The 17,682-nt window shown below is 45.7% G+C and overlaps 3 protein-coding genes across 4 annotated transcripts; 1 reads left to right on the top strand and 2 right to left on the bottom strand.

Moving 5' to 3' along the window:
* Window positions 1–280: 280 nt before the first annotated feature.
* Window positions 281–10,872, bottom strand: wdr25 (WD repeat domain 25). Of its 2 annotated transcripts, XM_065275142.2 has the most exons (7): window positions 10,799–10,872; window positions 9,893–10,573; window positions 2,052–2,199; window positions 1,225–1,355; window positions 989–1,159; window positions 766–906; window positions 281–502 (listed from the first exon to the last, which is right to left on the bottom strand). In XM_065275142.2, exons 2-7 carry the CDS (start codon window positions 10,439–10,441, stop codon window positions 281–283), a joined length of 1,362 nt encoding a protein of 453 aa, XP_065131214.1. In that variant the 5' UTR covers window positions 10,442–10,573; window positions 10,799–10,872. The 2 variants fall into 2 exon arrangements, with proteins under 2 accessions (XP_065131214.1, XP_065131213.1); XM_065275141.2 differs by having other exon boundaries at window positions 9,893–10,831.
* Window positions 10,873–10,953: 81 nt separating this feature from the next.
* On the top strand, window positions 10,954–14,245 carry wars1 (tryptophanyl-tRNA synthetase 1). Its single transcript, XM_065275140.2, has 11 exons — window positions 10,954–11,166; window positions 11,364–11,459; window positions 11,598–11,805; window positions 11,892–12,000; window positions 12,084–12,203; window positions 12,293–12,475; window positions 12,934–13,034; window positions 13,110–13,222; window positions 13,348–13,521; window positions 13,611–13,751; window positions 13,837–14,245. The coding sequence occupies exons 2-11, from the start codon at window positions 11,370–11,372 to the stop codon at window positions 13,993–13,995; spliced, it is 1,398 nt and encodes a 465-aa protein (XP_065131212.1). The 5' UTR covers window positions 10,954–11,166; window positions 11,364–11,369; the 3' UTR covers window positions 13,996–14,245.
* A 132-nt stretch (window positions 14,246–14,377) lies between these two features.
* slc25a47b (solute carrier family 25 member 47b) lies at window positions 14,378–17,503 on the bottom strand. Its single transcript, XM_065275143.2, has 6 exons — window positions 16,857–17,503; window positions 16,417–16,460; window positions 16,270–16,341; window positions 16,009–16,191; window positions 15,648–15,909; window positions 14,378–14,945 (listed from the first exon to the last, which is right to left on the bottom strand). Exons 1-6 carry the CDS (start codon window positions 16,891–16,893, stop codon window positions 14,668–14,670), a joined length of 876 nt encoding a protein of 291 aa, XP_065131215.1. The 5' UTR covers window positions 16,894–17,503; the 3' UTR covers window positions 14,378–14,667.
* Window positions 17,504–17,682: the final 179 nt, after the last annotated feature.

Genomic DNA, 17,682 nt, shown 5'->3' with positions numbered 1-17,682 from the left:
ATGTTTTCAAAGATGATTCATGCCATTATGTAAACCTGTAATCACATGAGGACGTAATGGTTGATCTGAACGTAGTTACTGTTTGTTTAAAGCTTTCATTATTTGCAGAATATTTCTTTATTTAATAAAAACTTTATAGCCTCAGTTTGATAACAACTGTGAAATGTTTTGTGTGTTGAATGATGATTCTATGATCACATTGAGAATTCAACATTAAAACTCATTCTTCAATAAAGTGTCAGAAATGGAAAGACTCTGAACATTTAGTGGCACATCTGAATTATTTCCATATTTTAATTTCTCCTTCCCAATCACACGTGGCCATCGCACCGGGTAACACAGGATGCAGAGCTGCGCAGACGCAGGCGTGTTCGTGAGCCTGCAGCGTCTTCAGGGTCCGTGAGCTTTGAAAGTCATAGAAGTGCACAGAACCGGTTGAACTCCCAGACACGAGTACACTTCCATCTGCAGAGAACCCACAATGCACTGCAAAACCCTCCACCTACAAACACCACCCACAAAAAAACAACCAATCACTGCACATATACTGTAGACTTGATCTCAATATTCAGTTAGTTTACTAAGATTATGTTGGTATTATTATTATTATTATGAGTCTATCCGACAACATTGTTTAATATATTTATGAACGTTTCAATGTGTTGTTCATTTCACAAATGGTCGCTGGAGTGAGGTCAGATACATCAGATATGGATTCATGTTGGACACAGGGATTCGATTTAATGCCTGGGGGCAAACACTGACCTTGTGTCCTTCATATCGACGTCTCTTATTGGTTCTGTACGGCCGCTGCGCTGAAAACAGAGCGATGTAGCTTCCATTGGTCTGAGCCACAAAACTTTTCTCCAGCGGATGGGAGGTCAGACACGGGCAGGTGTAGCGCTCCTGGTCCACACATTAACCACATCTGTTTCAAACCATGTATAGCCATTTAAAATAAGAACAGGAGCAGTGATTTCATACGTACGTGGAATATCTGGTTGGACAGTTTAGCGGTGGTGTCAAAGTCCCACGCGACCAACGTGAGTTCTGCCGAGTCTCGACTCACTGCGTCTGTGCTCGTCACGAACTCTTTACCGTCACCCAGAAACAAAATGTCCAACGTCTGCTGAATACCGGCTTTATAAACCCGCAGCATCTGCGAGACAAGGACGTGTTAGGAGATCACAATCGAGTATTCCAGAGCGCAAATATCAGACTGACCTTAGAGGAGCGAACATCCCAGGCTTTGACCTCTGAACTGAAGCCACCACAGAGAAACACATCAGGGTCACAGGGTCGAGGGGCGACACAGCCCACCTTAAACTCATTCTCCACTTTTACAACAATTTTACCTGCGAAATAATCCATCAGGACAGACAGATGTGATGTAGCTCAGAAACACTTCTCCAATACAACAACAATAAAGCAATAAAATCTGTGACTTTACAATCATTGATTAATAATTCTTCTGACAACACATTCATTTCTGTCATGTTCAGTCAAAGGTTTTAAATTAAATCTGTGATGATGTCCTGTCTGTGAGGACAAACCTAAACGATAGGATCATTATTACTCAACAAAACACTTTCAAAACATCCTGATTACAGTTACTTACCATCAACACAACAACAAACCATGTGATATTATAACTACTGACTTTATATAAAGCATGTTATTAACAGGGGTTTACATACTGTATGATCACGTGACACAAGATTAATTTAATTTAAACCTGCTGTTAGTGTGGAGAGATACTAGATATTATTAATGAGCGCTGAGTCTCACACATTTAACCCTTCATACAAACAAAGATGAAGCTGATATCAAACAAGAGATGAGAATCTCATATTTATGAGCTGTTTAAAAATCAATATGTGAAGCAAGGAAAGATACTCTGAGACATTGACAAGAGCTCATCATCATCTGTCGGCCTGAAGAAAAGCTGATCACACACGACATCTCTAATGTTATTTAATACAAACTCAAGCTAAATGTTTAACCTCTTCAGGAGACACAGATCATACACATGGATATTTCAGATGACCCACCCGTCTCTACATCTGTGAGCACGACGGTGCCGTCGAACGACCCCGAGAGGATTCGCCGGCCACACGGCAGCCAACAGGCGTCACGGATGGCACCACGCTGCTGGGAATAAGTTTGTAAGCACGTCCCGCTGTCAACGCCATCCCACAACTGAAAACACAAAGATTCACAGAGACAACAAGTCAACTATACAGTAAAAGAAAATCAACATCACACAATAAATCTCAAACGTCGTGAAAATAATAATCAATAAGAACACTTTCAGAGCATCAACTAACATACTGTAGAGAAAACATACTGTAGACACTAAACTAAGTAATAAACTGTGGTAAAATCAAGTGTAATACTGATGTTTTGAAATCAGAGAAAACGTCTCGGTTACATATGTAACCCTCGTTCCCTGAAGGAAGGGAACGGAGACGTCACGTCGTGACCGACGAATTGGGAACCGCTTCGCGGGTGACCTATCTGCTTCGAGAAACCTTTAAAACGCCAATGAACTTGGCATGCAGATAATTGCATCTGCCGGCGCCGCCCCGCCGCGCAGGTATTTAATGAGCGGCAGGTGCAGTTATCAAATCAGCTATTTTTTTGCTGAGAAAGCTGGACAGAAGGAAAGGGTCCGGCCGGTATCAGCAGTGGAACAGCAAACTGTGGCGACGGGACGTGACGTCTCCGTTCCCTTCCTTCAGGGAACGAGGGTTACATATGTAACCGAGACGTTCCCTTTCAGTCGGTCACTACGACGTCACGTCGTGACCGACGAATTGGGAATCCCTACCAAAGCGCCACTGAAGCTGACCCTTCCAGTGCCTGCGTAAACCCTCCGACTCTCCCTATTCAGGGAACGGAAATGGGGTTGAAGCAGAGGCCGGTCACTACTTGTTCCTTAACCCACGATAGTGACTAGGCGAACTGGGAAGCGAACTCGTCAGGCGGGACTAAGATCGCTGCGGAAAGAAAACCCTCTAGGGGTCTACCACTAAGGTGATGGATAAAAAAAAGACACGAGGTCTATAAAAAATACTCTCTCTTAGTACACTAGAGAGGCGTAGAATGAACTCCACTAAGGGAAACGTGGTAAATCAGAAGTTTCCACGGAAATACTCACAAAGAAACCACTAGGGGGCGCATTGTGGACGCTAGCCTCACCCAGGTTCTTAAGGATACATCCAGTGAGAGGCTGGCAGCCGATGCTCCGCAACATCGGCCACCAAGCGGTGGAGGAGACAAAAAACAGTTTTTTGTAACGTTTTTGCCTTAACTGCCTTCCATAATGGTGCGGTCGTGCAGCACCGAAAAGAAAGGCACCAAGCCGACACAGGAGCCGTCCCTCGATGCTCTCACTGATCTGACGAGAGAACTCGAGAGGATACCGGCTCAACACGAACACTGTAAAATCTAGTGAACGTATTAGGTGTCGCCCAGCCAGCAGCTCTACAAATATCTGCAAGTGAGGAACCACAAGCCAAAGCCCAAGATGAAGCCACGCTTCTGGTTGAATGGGCTCTCAAACCAAAGGGGCAAGGAATGCCCTGTTTCTCATACGCCAGGGCGATTGTGTCTACAATCCAATGAGACATCCTCTGTTTAGTGACAGCTTTCCCTTTCTGCTGACCACCGTAGCAGACAAAGAGCTGTTCTGAGGTCCGAAAGCTTTGAGTACGATCCACATACACACGTAGTGCACGAACAGGACATAACAAAGCCATGGCTGGGTCTGCCTGCTCCAAAGGCAGCGCTTGTAAATTCACCACCTGATCTCTAAAGGGAGTGGTGGGAATTTTAGGCACGTAGCCCGGCCGGGGTCTCAGTGTAACGCTGGATTCAGCCGGCCCGAACTGAAGGCACGAATCGTTGACCGAAAATGCATGAAGATCCCCTATTCTTTTAATAGAAGCCAATGCGAGGAGCGTCAAAGTCTTCATAGTGAGAAACTTGACGCTCACCGTGAGCAGAGGCTCGAAAGGGCAGTGCTGAAGGGCTTTCAGCACCATGGACAAGTCCCACGGAGGAATAGAGGGAGGGCGTGAAGGATTCAGCCTCCGCGCACCTCTTAAAAACCTAATGACCAGATCGTGCTGACCTACAGATCTACCGTCTATGGGTGCGTGATGCGCGGATATTGCCGCGATATCTACTTTAATAGTAGATGGTGACAGCCTCTTCTCCAAGCGGTGCTGGAGATATGAAAGCACAATACTGATCGAGCATTCTCGGGGGTCCTCTCGTTGAGAGGTACACCACACAACAAACAGGTTCCATTTCAGCGTATACGCCTGTCTCGTAGACGGCGCTCGCGCTGCAGCTATGGTGTTAGATACCGCCTGGGGTAAATCACCTAGAACCTCCGCGCCCCGTCCAGAGACCACACATGGAGGTTCCACAGATCGGGACGGGGGTGCCATAATGTGCCCCCTTCTTGAGACAGAAGGTCCCTCTTCAGGGGAATCCTCCAGGGAGGGGCTGTCGCGAGGAGAGTGAGCTCTGGAAACCAACTCCTGGTGGCCCAATACGGAGCAACTAAAATAATTTTCTCCTCGTCCTCCCTGACTTTGCACAATGTTTGCGCAATGAGGCTCACTGGGGGAAATGCGTATTTGCGAAGACCTCTCGGCCAGCTGTGTGCCAATGCATCCACGCCGAGTGTTCCCTCGTTCAGTGAATAGAATAGGCGACAGTGGGTTGTTTCTGGAGATGCAAACAGATCTATCTGCGCTCTGCCGAAACGTCTCCAAATCAGCTGGACCGACTGAGGGTGGAGTCGCCACTCGCCGGGGCGCGCTGCTCGAGAAAGCGCGTCTGCCGCTGCGTTGAGCGACCCCGGGATGTGAATGGCACGAAGAGACCTCAGATTCTTCTGACTCCAAAAGAGGAGATGGCGGGCGAGATGCGACATGTGACGAGAGCGCACTCCGCCTTGGCGATTGATATACGCAACAGTCGCAATGTTGTCTGTGCGAACTAATACATCTTTGCCTCTCAACTCGCTGCTGAAGCGGACGAGCGCAAGATATACAGCCCACAGTTCTCGGCAATTTATGTGCCAATGCAGCTGGGGTGATGTCCACACTCCTGAAGCTGCAAGCTCGCCGTACGTGGCTCCCCACCCCGTGTTGGAGGCATCTGTGCATACTATTGCATGTCTGGAGACCTGCCTCAGTGGCACCCCCGCCCTGAGAAAGGCTGGGTCTGACCACGGGGTGAAAGTGAGACGGCATTTCGGTGTGATCGTGACACGGTGAAAGCCGGTGAGCCACGCTCTCCTCGGGACTCGGTCGTGAAGCCAATGCTGAAGCGGTCTCATATGTAGCAAACCGAGCGGTGTAACAGCTGCGGCTGCTGCCATATGCCCCAGGAGTTTCTGAAATTGTTTCAGAGGGACCGCAGTCCTGCCCGAAAATGTATTCAAGCAAGCCAGAATCGACTGAACGCGCGCCTCCGTGAGACGTGCTGTAAGATTGACCGAATCCAACTCCATGCCGAGAAAAGAGATCTTCTGTGTAGGACACAGTTTGCTCTTTTCTCGGTTGACCTGAAGACCGAGACGGGCGAGGTGTTTGAGCACCCGATCCAGATGGGTGCAAAGCATCTGACGCGACTGTGCTATAATAAGCCAATCGTCGAGGTATGCCAGGATGCGAACACCGCTCTCTCTGAGGGGCTTTAAAGCCCCCTCTGCGACTTTCGTGAAGACGCGGGGAGAGAGAGAGAGCCCGAACGGTAAGACTTTGTACTGGTATGCCTGACCCTCGAACGCAAAGCGAAGAAACGGCCTGTGTCGGGGAAGTATTGAGACATGAAAGTACGCGTCCTTCAGGTCGATGGCTGCAAACCAATCCTGTGGGCGAATGCATTGAAATATGTTTTTCTGCGTAAGCATTTTGAACGGCATCTTGTGAAGTGCTCGATTCAGAACGCGCAGATCCAGGATCGGTCGCAACCCGCCGCTTTTCTTGGGTACAATAAAGTAAGGGCTGTAAAACCCTGACCTCATCTCGGCTGGAGGAACCGGCTCGATCGCATTCTTTCGCCAATAGGACGGCAATCTCTGCACGTAGTACGTGCGCATCGGCGGGTTTCACTAAAGTGAAACGAATGCTCGTAAATTTGGGAGGTCGCCGGGCGAATTGTATTGCATAGCCGAGACGGATCGTGCGTAAAAGCCAACGCGACGGGCTGGGAAGTTGCTGCCAAGCTTCCAGATACCGAGCGAGGGGAATTAACGGCACGATCGTAGTACCCGCGGCGAGCGGAACAGGGGTGCTCGATGACGCGCTCTCTTGGGCTGCGTTGATATGTATATTGTGTAAATGAGCACTCACCAGACTCCGCTGATGGATGGCTGCGCGGAGAAGACCCTGATGAAGATGTCTCGGTGCGCTCGAAACATCCGCTGGCGAAAGAGGAGAGGGAGGACGTAGGGTTATGAGCCCATCCGTCACCCCCGGCTGCCTCTGAAGACCTGGAGGAGGAAGAGGAATTCGCTCTTTTTGTGGTTTTGTGGGTGCCGGCTGAAAAGCCGGCGGAACGGAAATTAAAGAAAACCAAGGATTCCCCACCCGGTCCTCCTCCGGGGGGGGGGAGTGGTGCGTTCACCATCTCCCGAAGAGCGATCCCCTCCACCTCCAGGTCGCCCGTCTCAGGGCCGCTTGGATTTACGCTTTCCACCAGGCTTAGCGGGCTGAGAGGGCGGGGCGGGCTGCTGACGGCCGGTTCCTCGCTTCCTAGGAGGGCCCCGATGAGGAACGGAGGCGGCCGCCGCTGCAGGACGCCCTCGGCGAGGGGCAGACTGAGGTGCCGACGTCGACGGGGCAGGTGTTGGTCTCTTCCGACGCGGCATGATGTTGGCAAGGGCCTCAGTCTGCTTCTGGGTGGCTGAGACTTGTTGTGCGAAGTCTTCTACTGCCTCGCCGAACAGGCCGGTCTGGGACACCGGAGCATTCAAGAGCCGGGTTTTATCGGCGTCTCTCATGTCCGCCAGACACAGCCCGAGGTGGCGCTCCTGGACCACCAAAGTGGACATAGCACGACCGACGGCCTGTGCGGTGGTCTTAGTCGCACGTAGCGCCAGATCCGTAGCCGCACGTAGGTCTTTAAAGACCGCCGAATCGTGACCTCCCTCGTGCAGGTCCTTCAGAGCCTTAGCCTGATGAACCTGCAACAAAGCCATGGCATGTATGGCTGAGGCTGCCTCCCCACAAGCCCGGTATGCAGACTCCGTCAGAGCTGACGAATGTCTGCAGGCCTGTGAGGGAAGGGTCGGACGGTCCTTCCAGTAGGAAACGCCGGCAGGACACAACTGCATCGCTACCGAACGCTCCACTGTCGGGATACCGGCATACCCTTTAGCAGCCCCGCCATCGAGGGAGGTGAGGGGTGATGGCTGATGCGGCCGGTTCCGGGAGGAAAACGGGGTTTTCCACGACCGAGTCAGCTCATCATGCACCTCGGGAAAGAAAGGTACTGGAGGGGAAGACTGTGAAGCCCGTGCAGCCCCAAAGTACCAATCATCTAGGCGGGACGGTACGGGAGGGGGAGGAGCTCTCCACTCCAACCCGACCGTCTCCGCAGCCCGAGCGAGCATGGCAGTCATCTCCGGATCGAGATCGGGAACCGCAACCCTTCCCGAAGGAGGGAGAGGATCCGGATCAACGTCCGAAAATGACGGCCCCCCCTCCGATGCTACGATAGATACCGAATCCTCGGGAGGCCCGACAGAGGTAGAAAGCGACGCAGAACGCGCGCTCTCCGTCTCCATCGGGACCTCGGATGGTTGCGGATCCGGTGGCTAAGGGCTGCTGGACGGACCAGCTCGCCGATTCAGCACCGTGAGGCGGAGGTCGTCTCTCCGTAGCTTCACAGCCGCCTTCTTAGGGGCGATCAGCAACGGAGGGCGGCGTTCCCGGAGAAACGCCACACGACCCCGCAGATCCGCAAGAGTCAAGCTCTCGCAAGCGGAGCATGTCCCTCCCACGAAAGCCGCCTCAGCGTGCTGGAGACCCAAACACGAGAGACAGCGATCGTGTCCATCACGAGGAATCATATATTTATCGCATCCAGGAGTCGAACACGGACGAAAAGACATCTTTAAAAAGACGCTTAACGCCCGTGAGCAGTGAACGGCTGTCTTTAAAAAGACGCAAGTTCAACTGCAGCTCTTTTAGGGGAAATCACTCTTTTAGCTGTGTAGTTGATGAAACACACAGGGAGGAGAACGCACACACTCAACTAAAAAATGTGAAAGAGATCACAAAAAGATAGAGGTGGAAACACTCGCGAGCCCCGCTGTGGTGCCTTCGCCCAACCAACTAGCACGCCGAGATCTATTCCTTTAGAGAGAGCAGCTTCTCGTGAGCAGTGTCACTGCCAGCTTTCGAAGCTAAAAAAGCTGATTTGATAACTGCACCTGCCGCTCATTAAATACCTGCGCGGCGGGGCGGCGCCGGCAGATGCAATTATCTGCATGCCAAGTTCATTGGCGTTTTAAAGGTTTCTCGAAGCAGATAGGTCACCCGCGAAGCGGTTCCCAATTCGTCGGTCACGACGTGACGTCGTAGTGACCGACTGAAAGGGAACTGTGAGGATTCAACTCGATCTAAACAACACAAACCCTCAGCCACCAGCAGAGTCTCAATGAAACTTCCATCACATACAGCTTTGTATTTCATTATTACACACGCACGCACGTTTGCTGTGAGCTCAATACATGAAGACTATTTTTCATTGACATGCCATAATACACTAACCAGTAAAGATACTTATCATTCTGGATTGTTGGTGAATAGCCACTATAATCAAACAAGACTGTAACCTTAGAGAGAGATGGAAGAGTAATGATTTGGACTGGAATATTGGGAAGTAAGATGGTAGGTCCCTTTAGGGTCCCTGAGGGCATCAAAAGGACATCTAGAAGATATGTAGAGTTCCTAAAATATGGTGTTTCACTATGGGATATGAAAGGAATCATGAAATAAATTTACTTTCATGCAGGATAATACATCATCCATGCTGCAAAAAGGCCCACTGACTATTTTAAATAATATGGGCATAAAATAAGAAATCAAAGTGTGACCACCATCATCCTCTGACCTTAGTAGTCCTATTAAGAGCCTGTAGAGCATCATTTAAATGAAAGATCTGTGAGGCCGACAGCACTATAACTCAAAACATCAACTTAGGGATGCAATACTAGCGTCTTTGAGTGAAATAAAGACTAAACCTATACTTACAAGTTTAATGAATGGGAGAGTTAAAGTCATGTCAAAGATATGCTCATATATTATTATTATGTAACTTGTGTAAATACATGAATTAATTAACATTGCGTTTGTTTTTTGGAAAAAAATGATTTGTCCATGCAGCACATTTAACAAATATCTGTCTTTGAATTCTTATAACCCACTGAATTAAAGTGCATTCTGCATTATCATTTGAAACAGCATATTATGCATTAAAGATTCATTATTATTTCAATTAAATATAATAATAACATCCACACTGTCATATAACTGTTAAGGGGAAAATTTGTAAACTTACTGACTGTATCGGAAAAATAAACAAAAATGGCATGTGCATAATAATTTGGGACTCGTGTAAAACATGTTATTTATTTCTTAGTGTTTATATTTCTTGTTTATATGCATGACACGTGGTGATCTGTCAAAGTCTGTTATTGACTGAAATGAACCCAAGTTAAATTCCCTTTCATGATGCTGTGGGTAGTTACATTGCTTTAGTTACTGAGGTCTTCTGGCCGGTTGCCATGACATTGCAGTGTGGTTGCTAAAGTATTACAGGGTGTGTTGCTAGGGTACTTTTATTGCCGAGCGGTTAGTTGTACCTTGTATGTTTTGTCCATAGATGCTGAGAGCAGCAGGTGGCTGCGATGATCCACTGGGCACCACTGCAGGGTGTTCACTGGACCCTGATGGGCCTGAACCCGATAGTGAACCCGTCTGGGCAGCTCTAGACCTGCGTGCTTTCTGCCCAGAAACGGACGGATTGTCTCGGAGATCCCAAACAGCAGGGGTGAGCCGACATTGGGTGGTTCCTCTGTTTGGACCGGAGCTGCTGGGGACACACGCTGTCTTTTAGAGACATACGGCCTCACTGCAGCCGAGTTCAGCTGAACTCTCTTCATACCCAACAAATCAGATCTTGAGCTTTGAGTTGCTGAGACACATGACTGTGATGATGAAGAGTTCAGTGATGATGAAGAGTTCACTGATGATGAAGAGTTCACTGATGATGAAGAGTTCAGGATAAAGAGATGGTCTTCAGTATGCTGGTCTTTAAACAGGTCCAGATGAGGCACAGCTTCACGAGGCGCAGTCCTGCTGTCTTCCTCTGACTCACTGTCTGAATCCTCATAATCCACAAGTGAAACCATGACACCAACTTTTAAACAAGTGAATTCATCTGGTGCTCTGTCAGTGCATCGGTTTCATGTAAGATCTTGCCACCTGCTGGACACCTGATGTGTTTCCATGACACCACTTACAGTCCAGAATCAGATGAACATCTTAATAAAAAACTGAAAGGTTACATATAACGCAGCAGAAGTTGATGCAACACCAAAATCTTATTAAACCACAAACAGCGAATGATGTTTCATTAGAAGTAGATACCGATCCGCCAAATTCATATCATATTATAACCACATTTTAGATAATGTTGTTATATCACTACACTATCTTTATAGTAACTTAGCCTAACTACCAATTTATTACAAGTGAAAGTTGTTTACATGAGAATGTTTGCATCACGCAGGCGAATTTCAATGAAATTTCAGGCTGAACGTCCCGGAAGTGCCAATGTGAACTCCCGTACAAAATAAGAGTCTTGTTTTAACGATACTCTTTAATAAAGGACAGCCGCTGTTTTTGACACCTCGTATTTATTAAACTTATGCAAGAATACAAAATGTTATATAAAACGGAGACATACAACTAAAACGCTTTCTAAAAAAATATGTAACGTAAATGAAATGTTGACGTAAGTGATAGGAACTGTTGTGTGTAGCGGGAATGTTCCTGTCGATCGACTTACAGTGAAACACAGCCGGAGTGAATCTGATGTAAGCTGAATGAAGTGTGAAGCACATCGTCAAACACGGTGCAGTTCTTTTATTATTATGATTATTTAACACCTGTGAGCATTATGCGCGTGTGAGCAGCACAGGTCACGAGACTGATGATCGCTTGACATGTTTTTAGTAGAATATATGGCGCGTGTCACAGCTGTTTCTCTCATGTCATCTGTATGTTCTCGAATGAATGAATACGAGAATCTTTTATTATTCTGTGTTACAGGTGAAGATGTCCGATTTAAATCCGATGGATCTGTACGATCATCTGACAGTTCAGGGAGAAACAGTCCGAACTCTTAAAGCTCAGAAAGCTGCAAAGGTCCGACATCATACACGAATATCATCTGACGTGTGTGTGTGTGTGTTCATCATAATGATAATGTGTTGATATCGTGAAGAAGAGTTTGTGTTCGTTATGGTTAATGCTGTGCTTTTGTTTTCTGGATGTTAACTCCAGGCTGAGGTCGATGCTGCTGTGCAGTTGTTATTGAAGATGAAAGTTGACTTCAAGCGCGTCACCGGTCAGGACTATAAAGCCGGATGTCCACCAGTGGACTCTGTTGTTTCCAATGATCATGAAGAAGCTGTGGATGGAGATGATCAGGTGGACCCGTGGAACGTCTCTACATCCAGCGCTAAAGGCGTAGACTATGATAAACTCATTGGTAGGTTATGAATATGTGTTTGACACAGTATTGATATCGTCGCTTTATGCATGAGATTTCATCATCGTTGTTGTTGTTATCTTCAGTGCGGTTTGGCAGCAGTAAGATCGATCAGGAATTAGTGGACAGAATCGCTCGGGTCACCGGGAAGCCACCACATCGTTTTCTCCGCAGAGGAATCTTCTTCTCTCACAGGTCTGATCTTCAGAGCACTGAGGTATAAATGACAGTCGCTCACTGCAGATGAATTTAATCTCTTGATATGTTTTATACTGCAGGGATATGCATCAGATCCTGGATGCCTACGAGAAACAGAAATCCTTCTACCTTTACACGGGCCGTGGACCGTCTTCAGAGGCCATGCACGTGGGCCATCTGATCCCCTTCATCTTCACGAAGTGAGACTTTTTATAATTCACAGCACAAGACGTTAAACTGTGTTTGTAGGATACGGCCGTGATTTCTGTCACTGTGTCACTCTTTGTAGATGGCTTCAAGACGTATTTGATGTTCCTCTGGTCATTCAGATGACTGATGATGAGAAATACCTGTGGAAAGATCTCTCACAGGAAGACTGTTATCGATACGCCGTGGAGAACGCTAAAGACATCATCGCCTGTGGTTTTGATGTCAACAAGACCTTCATATTCTCTGATCTGGACTACATGGGGTAAAACAGCTGTTTTTAAATCTTGTTCAGATTGTGTCTTTAGTGCAGCAAGCAGGTGGCGCTATGAGTCAAAATCACAGGATTCGCATGTGTTTATCTGCTTACCGTCATAATAAGAGTTCATGAAAGTCATGCCCGCTGCATTTCGGGCAATCGGAGTTTGAAAGTGTGCCGCTGGAGAGATGTACAATCTTCACAACAGACTGCAATCTGACATTCAGATCTGCATCTGTTTAGTTAGAAACCACAAACTTCCAATGATCCAATCAGTTCCTGGAGGACCACCTACATTTTTATTCTCATTCCAGAAGTTTGGTGATGGGAAAGCAAAGTCAATTGAATTTGTTTCAATGTGCAATATTTCATTTATTATTATCACAATATTTGTCTCTTTTATTCTAGTAACTCACGCTGTACGACTGAGACGTTTGATTCCGATTGTCTGTTTCTTCCGATAGATCGAGTCCATCATTTTACAGGAACGTGGTGAAGGTTCAGAAACACGTCACATTTAATCAAGTTAAAGGAATCTTTGGCTTCACAGACAGCGACTGTATCGGTAAGAGAAGCCAGTGAATTAAAGCAGGTGATCAGGGTCACGAGATAAAGGGTTCAACGTCTGGTGTATTTGCAGGTAAAATCAGTTTTCCTGCGATTCAAGCTGCCCCATCTTTCAGTAGCTCGTTCCCTCAGATCTTCAGCGGCAGGACAGATGTTCAGTGTCTGATTCCATGTGCTATAGATCAGGTGAGATCAGACCTGTCTGGTAATGCAATACTTTTATAATAATACTTGATCATGTAAAGTTTGTCATAAATTCAGCAGCAGAAAAGACATGGGGTTGATTTTGATGGTTTTTGGTTGTTCCTCAGGATCCGTATTTCCGGATGACCCGGGACGTAGCACCGAGGATCGGTTACCTAAAACCTGCTTTGCTTCACTCCACGTTTTTCCCAGCGCTTCAAGGGGCTCAAACCAAGATGAGTGCCAGTGATCCAAACTCCACGATATTCCTCACCGACTCGCCGAAACAAATCAAGAATAAGGTTCGGTTCTGCTGTTAACATTTGCTCAATGATCAGACGTGATTCTGTTCTGTTTAATACTGACACGAGGTCTTCATTTGGCATTTCAGATAAACAAGCACGCTTTCTCTGGTGGGAAGGACACCGTAGAGGAACACAGGAAGCTCGGTGGGAATCCAGATGTGGACGTTTCCTTTATGTATCTGACGTTTTTCCTTGAAGACGACGAGCAGCTGGAGAAAATCAGACAGGTGAGAGATCAGATGTGACTTACACGGATGTATTTATACTGTAAAACAATTCAATCGTTGAGACCGTTGAAATGTTGTCGTTTAGGAATACAGCAGCGGAGATCTTCTCACGGGTGAGCTGAAGAAACTTCTCATCGAGACCCTTCAGCCCATGATCGCCGGCCATCAGGAGAAACGCAAACAAGTGACCGATGATGTCATCAAACAGTTCATGAGCCCACGCAAGTTAGACTTTAACTACTGATCCATCACAGATCTTTACCGAACGACACAGAACAGATGAGATGTCCAAGACCACAGCAGATGAAGGAATACAGCGAATAATCATCAATTTCTGTTTGTCAAATAAACAACCCATCCTGTATGATCACTGCATGATGGGACCCAAGCCTTGCTATTTTAACAAATGTCTCATGTAATTATTACAGAACTGATGATTCATTTAACGCTGCTTGAATCTATGACATATAAATAAATGAACATCTGGCAGAAAATGTGTTCATCTCAGTCTCGAGTGACGTCAACATGTGACATGAGTGAAAGTCTCCGACAAATGAATCCTAAATCTTTACAAATGTGACATCACACCACAAATATCGTGAAGATAAACTTGACAACAGAGAATTAAGTGCATCATAAATAAACAGAGAAACATTTGTGAATAATTGTATTAGAAAACTGCATCCGAGTGACACAGCAAAACTCTTTATAATAATACATCATATATAATAGAAAGAATAAATAAATAGTGTTTGTTAGATTCTACAGGTGTTTATAAAAATGCAGTTAAACACAAAATGTTTCCAGTAGAAGAAGCTCAACTCTGAAGGCCAAAGTTTGATCGTCTTGTCCAAGATTTTCTTCAGTGAGGAATAAATGATCTCGAGCAAGTCAATCTCCGATTATGATTTTTAATCTACGACAATGTTGACTGAATTCGAAGAACCAGCTCATACGTGGCAAAGACGGTCATGTTGACGGGAAAGGCCCGTATGCAGTTAACAGCCAAACCCTTGAACAGAACCGCCGCACCTTCAGTCCTTACGCTGTCTTTTATACAGTGAATGAATCCTCTGTAGCGTCGTCTATTCATACCGTCCACCTGCAGACGGGACTTGATGACGTCCATCGGCGTCCCTACGGCCCATCCGCACATGCCCGAGACTCCGCCAGCTAACAGAACCACCGGCCAATCTAAAACAACAGCAGATGATCAGATTTATTACACAGTTCTGACACGAGTAAACATGTTTAACAAATAAAACCATTTCATTTAGATATTACACCACATGAAGCAGATATATCAAGCTATTTATTGAGACATTGATGCAGTGTTTGACTTCAGTACATTGAGTTAATGTGCTTTGTGTGCTGTTGTCATCCTTCAAGGTGTTTATTCTTATCTTCTGTGTCAGGATCTAAACTCATGCCATTGCTCTTCTGTTCTGTATTAAGAGCACATTCAACTCAGGATTTATTTTAATGATCTTTGCTCAGATGTTTTATTGGAGTCTGGATTTCTCAAGTATGGGGTGGTTTCCCAGACAGGAATTAACTTAAGCCAGGACTAGGCCTTAGTTTAATTACTAGTTTTAACAAACACGTCTTACTAAAAACAGGTTCTAGTCTTGTTTCTTGTTTCTGTGGTGTTAAGATCTAAACTCGTGCCCCTCATCTGTTTACCTCCGTACTCATTCTATTAGTCTTCAGTGTTTGGGTATTTTCACGTCACATTATTAATCTTTGCTTTCTCATCCTCTTGTGTATTTTGTTTTCAGCTTGTCTTGGCTATTGTCTGTTTTGTTTTTTTGCCAGTTTTAAAGATTTTTTTAAGGAAGTGCTGTCTTCAAGTCCTGACAGATATGACTTCAGGTTTGAATGTTTTCTGTGATGTACCTGCATGTTTGTTCCCTGCAGACAGTAAGTCACAGATGGTGTTGTAAGTGAGAAAGTAAGTGGCGAATGAAGGTCCGTCCCGCAGCGCTAAAGCCGTCGAGCCTCTGTAGAGTCCAGTCAGGCCCTCCTCACGAGCGATGCTCAGCGCACAATGTAGTGGACCGCGGTATTTTGGCCTCGAGTCTGGTCCAGCACGGTAAACCCTTTCGGTCTGACACTGAAGACGAACCTTCACGATGTCTGCGGGGGCCATCGCCGAAACCTGCGCACAACAATCCACATTTAAAGCAACAGTTCACATGCACGTGGACTGACATGACGAGTGATGTGTTGTTTTTAAACTGTACAGCTCATGAAGTACCTGAGCAACTCCACCGGCAAACCCTGCCACAAATATATCCACTCTATGATGCGCGTCTGTTGTGCGTCTGTCACGCATGTTGTGTAAATGATGCAGCACGTTTCTGTACGTGCCGAACACCAGAGAAGAGCTGATGGACACTGTGGTGACAGGCATGGACATCCCTCTGTAAAAACCTTTGATCTAAACACACAGCAGTGAGTTACTTTACTTTAACTCTTTATTATAAATGATGAAGGGTTGCTTTAGGTTTATACTCACTCCTTCAGTCCTCCACAGTCTTTTGACACAGTCCCAAACACCACCATTGTGTTTCTGAGTCTGAATTCTCACCTACAGCAATCCTTACTTTAGTTTAATTATCTGTTTAGCATTATTATAATATTATTATTATTATTATATTATTACCTTCACTGTGTCTAACGGATAGCCCACCGCCACACCAAAAGCTCCTGAATTCAAAACATAAAGGAAAGTGTTTATCTAGTGTACACACACACAATAAATGATATATATGCATTATATTTGAATGTATGCATTTGTCAGGCGCTGTTCTATTTGTGTTCTGTGGGAATCGAAGCAACGACCTTTTGCGCTGCTGACGTAATCATCTACCAATTGAGTGACAGACATGAATAAATGAATGAATCGAAGCCCGCATCATCACTGATGTTGTTCATGTTATCAGAACCCGAAATGTGTAGTTAACACAGAAATAATAAACACCAACAGATAAACAAACATCGGCGCTTGTATTCTCCAAATTGTACTCTCGCGTGCACCGACCTTGATCAGACCGAGACTTTATGAGATCGGACGGTAAAAACGCGGCGATCCGGATAACTCACCTCCGACAGAACCGGCGATAAAATCTACGAGATGCATCACGATCAGATCCGATCAAACACAACCGTCAGAATCGATCAGCTGATCTCCAGGCATGATCATCATCATCCGTGACACGAGAGAGAGAGACCGACCGTGTGTGGTGCAGAATGTGACCGTCTTTCAATTCCACTCACGTGTTTCAGGGTCACAATATCTAAAAAAAAAAAAAAAAACACACACACACCAGGGAGTGCACACACAGAACAATACATTTGCCAGCAGGTGGAGACGAGTCAATTTTAATCAGTTTTGTTCAAAACGAATGATTCGTTCAGTAAACAGTCTGTATGGATCAGTGAGTCACTTGATTCGTTTATTCAGGAACATAACACGGCAGTATGTTGCTGCAGAGACGCCTAAGTTAATAATGTCTTTAAAAGCATTTTAGTTGACGCAATGGAGCAAAAAGACAATAATTCATTCATTTAATTAAAGTAACTTAATATCAACTACATTGTTGCCTGGCGAGTGGCGATACAAAGAAAAGCAGTGCGATCGTTACATACTCAAACATGTAAATCATACACAATTAAAAAAATATAATAATTAAAACCTATTTTTGCCGGGGCTCTTCAGTAAATATCTGATGCACTTTTACCTGAAGCAGCTCTGCGTTGCTGCTGAAATGCTATCTGAAAAAAAAAACGATCTTAATGCACATGAAAGGCATGATGATCATAAACATATTTTAATGAATAATATTTAAGTTAGCTAAATAAAATATAAAATAGTTAAATTACGTGGGGAAAATACACAAAAAATAATCATGATGATGATTTTGGCTGT

The sequence above is a fragment of the Paramisgurnus dabryanus genome, chromosome 17, assembly GCF_030506205.2.
Source record: "Paramisgurnus dabryanus chromosome 17, PD_genome_1.1, whole genome shotgun sequence".
NCBI lineage: Eukaryota > Metazoa > Chordata > Actinopteri > Cypriniformes > Cobitidae > Paramisgurnus > Paramisgurnus dabryanus.
This window is presented reverse-complemented; position numbering and strand designations above follow the sequence as displayed.

What these genes read in the sequence shown, in the direction of transcription:
- wdr25 (XM_065275142.2), bottom strand. Translation starts at nt 10,441, where the DNA reads ATGGTTTCACTTGTGGATTATGAGGATTCAGACAGTGAGTCAGAGGAA. An exon ending in CTATGGACAAAACATACAAG is followed by an intron (nt 2,200 to 9,892) that starts GTACAACTAACC and finishes TTGTGTTTTCAG; the next exon opens with TTGTGGGATGGCGTTGACAG. An exon ending in GGGATGTTCGCTCCTCTAAG is followed by an intron (nt 1,160 to 1,224) that starts GTCAGTCTGATA and finishes CTTGTCTCGCAG; the next exon opens with ATGCTGCGGGTTTATAAAGC.
- wars1 (XM_065275140.2), top strand. Translation starts at nt 11,370, where the DNA reads ATGTCCGATTTAAATCCGATGGATCTGTACGATCATCTGACAGTTCAG. An exon ending in GGAATCTTCTTCTCTCACAG is followed by an intron (nt 12,001 to 12,083) that starts GTCTGATCTTCA and finishes TTTATACTGCAG; the next exon opens with GGATATGCATCAGATCCTGG. An exon ending in TTCCATGTGCTATAGATCAG is followed by an intron (nt 13,223 to 13,347) that starts GTGAGATCAGAC and finishes GTTGTTCCTCAG; the next exon opens with GATCCGTATTTCCGGATGAC.
- slc25a47b (XM_065275143.2), bottom strand. Translation starts at nt 16,893, where the DNA reads ATGCATCTCGTAGATTTTATCGCCGGTTCTGTCGGAG. An exon ending in GACTGTGGAGGACTGAAGGA is followed by an intron (nt 16,192 to 16,269) that starts GTGAGTATAAAC and finishes CTGTGTGTTTAG; the next exon opens with ATCAAAGGTTTTTACAGAGG. An exon ending in TTGCCGGTGGAGTTGCTCAG is followed by an intron (nt 15,910 to 16,008) that starts GTACTTCATGAG and finishes TGTTGTGCGCAG; the next exon opens with GTTTCGGCGATGGCCCCCGC.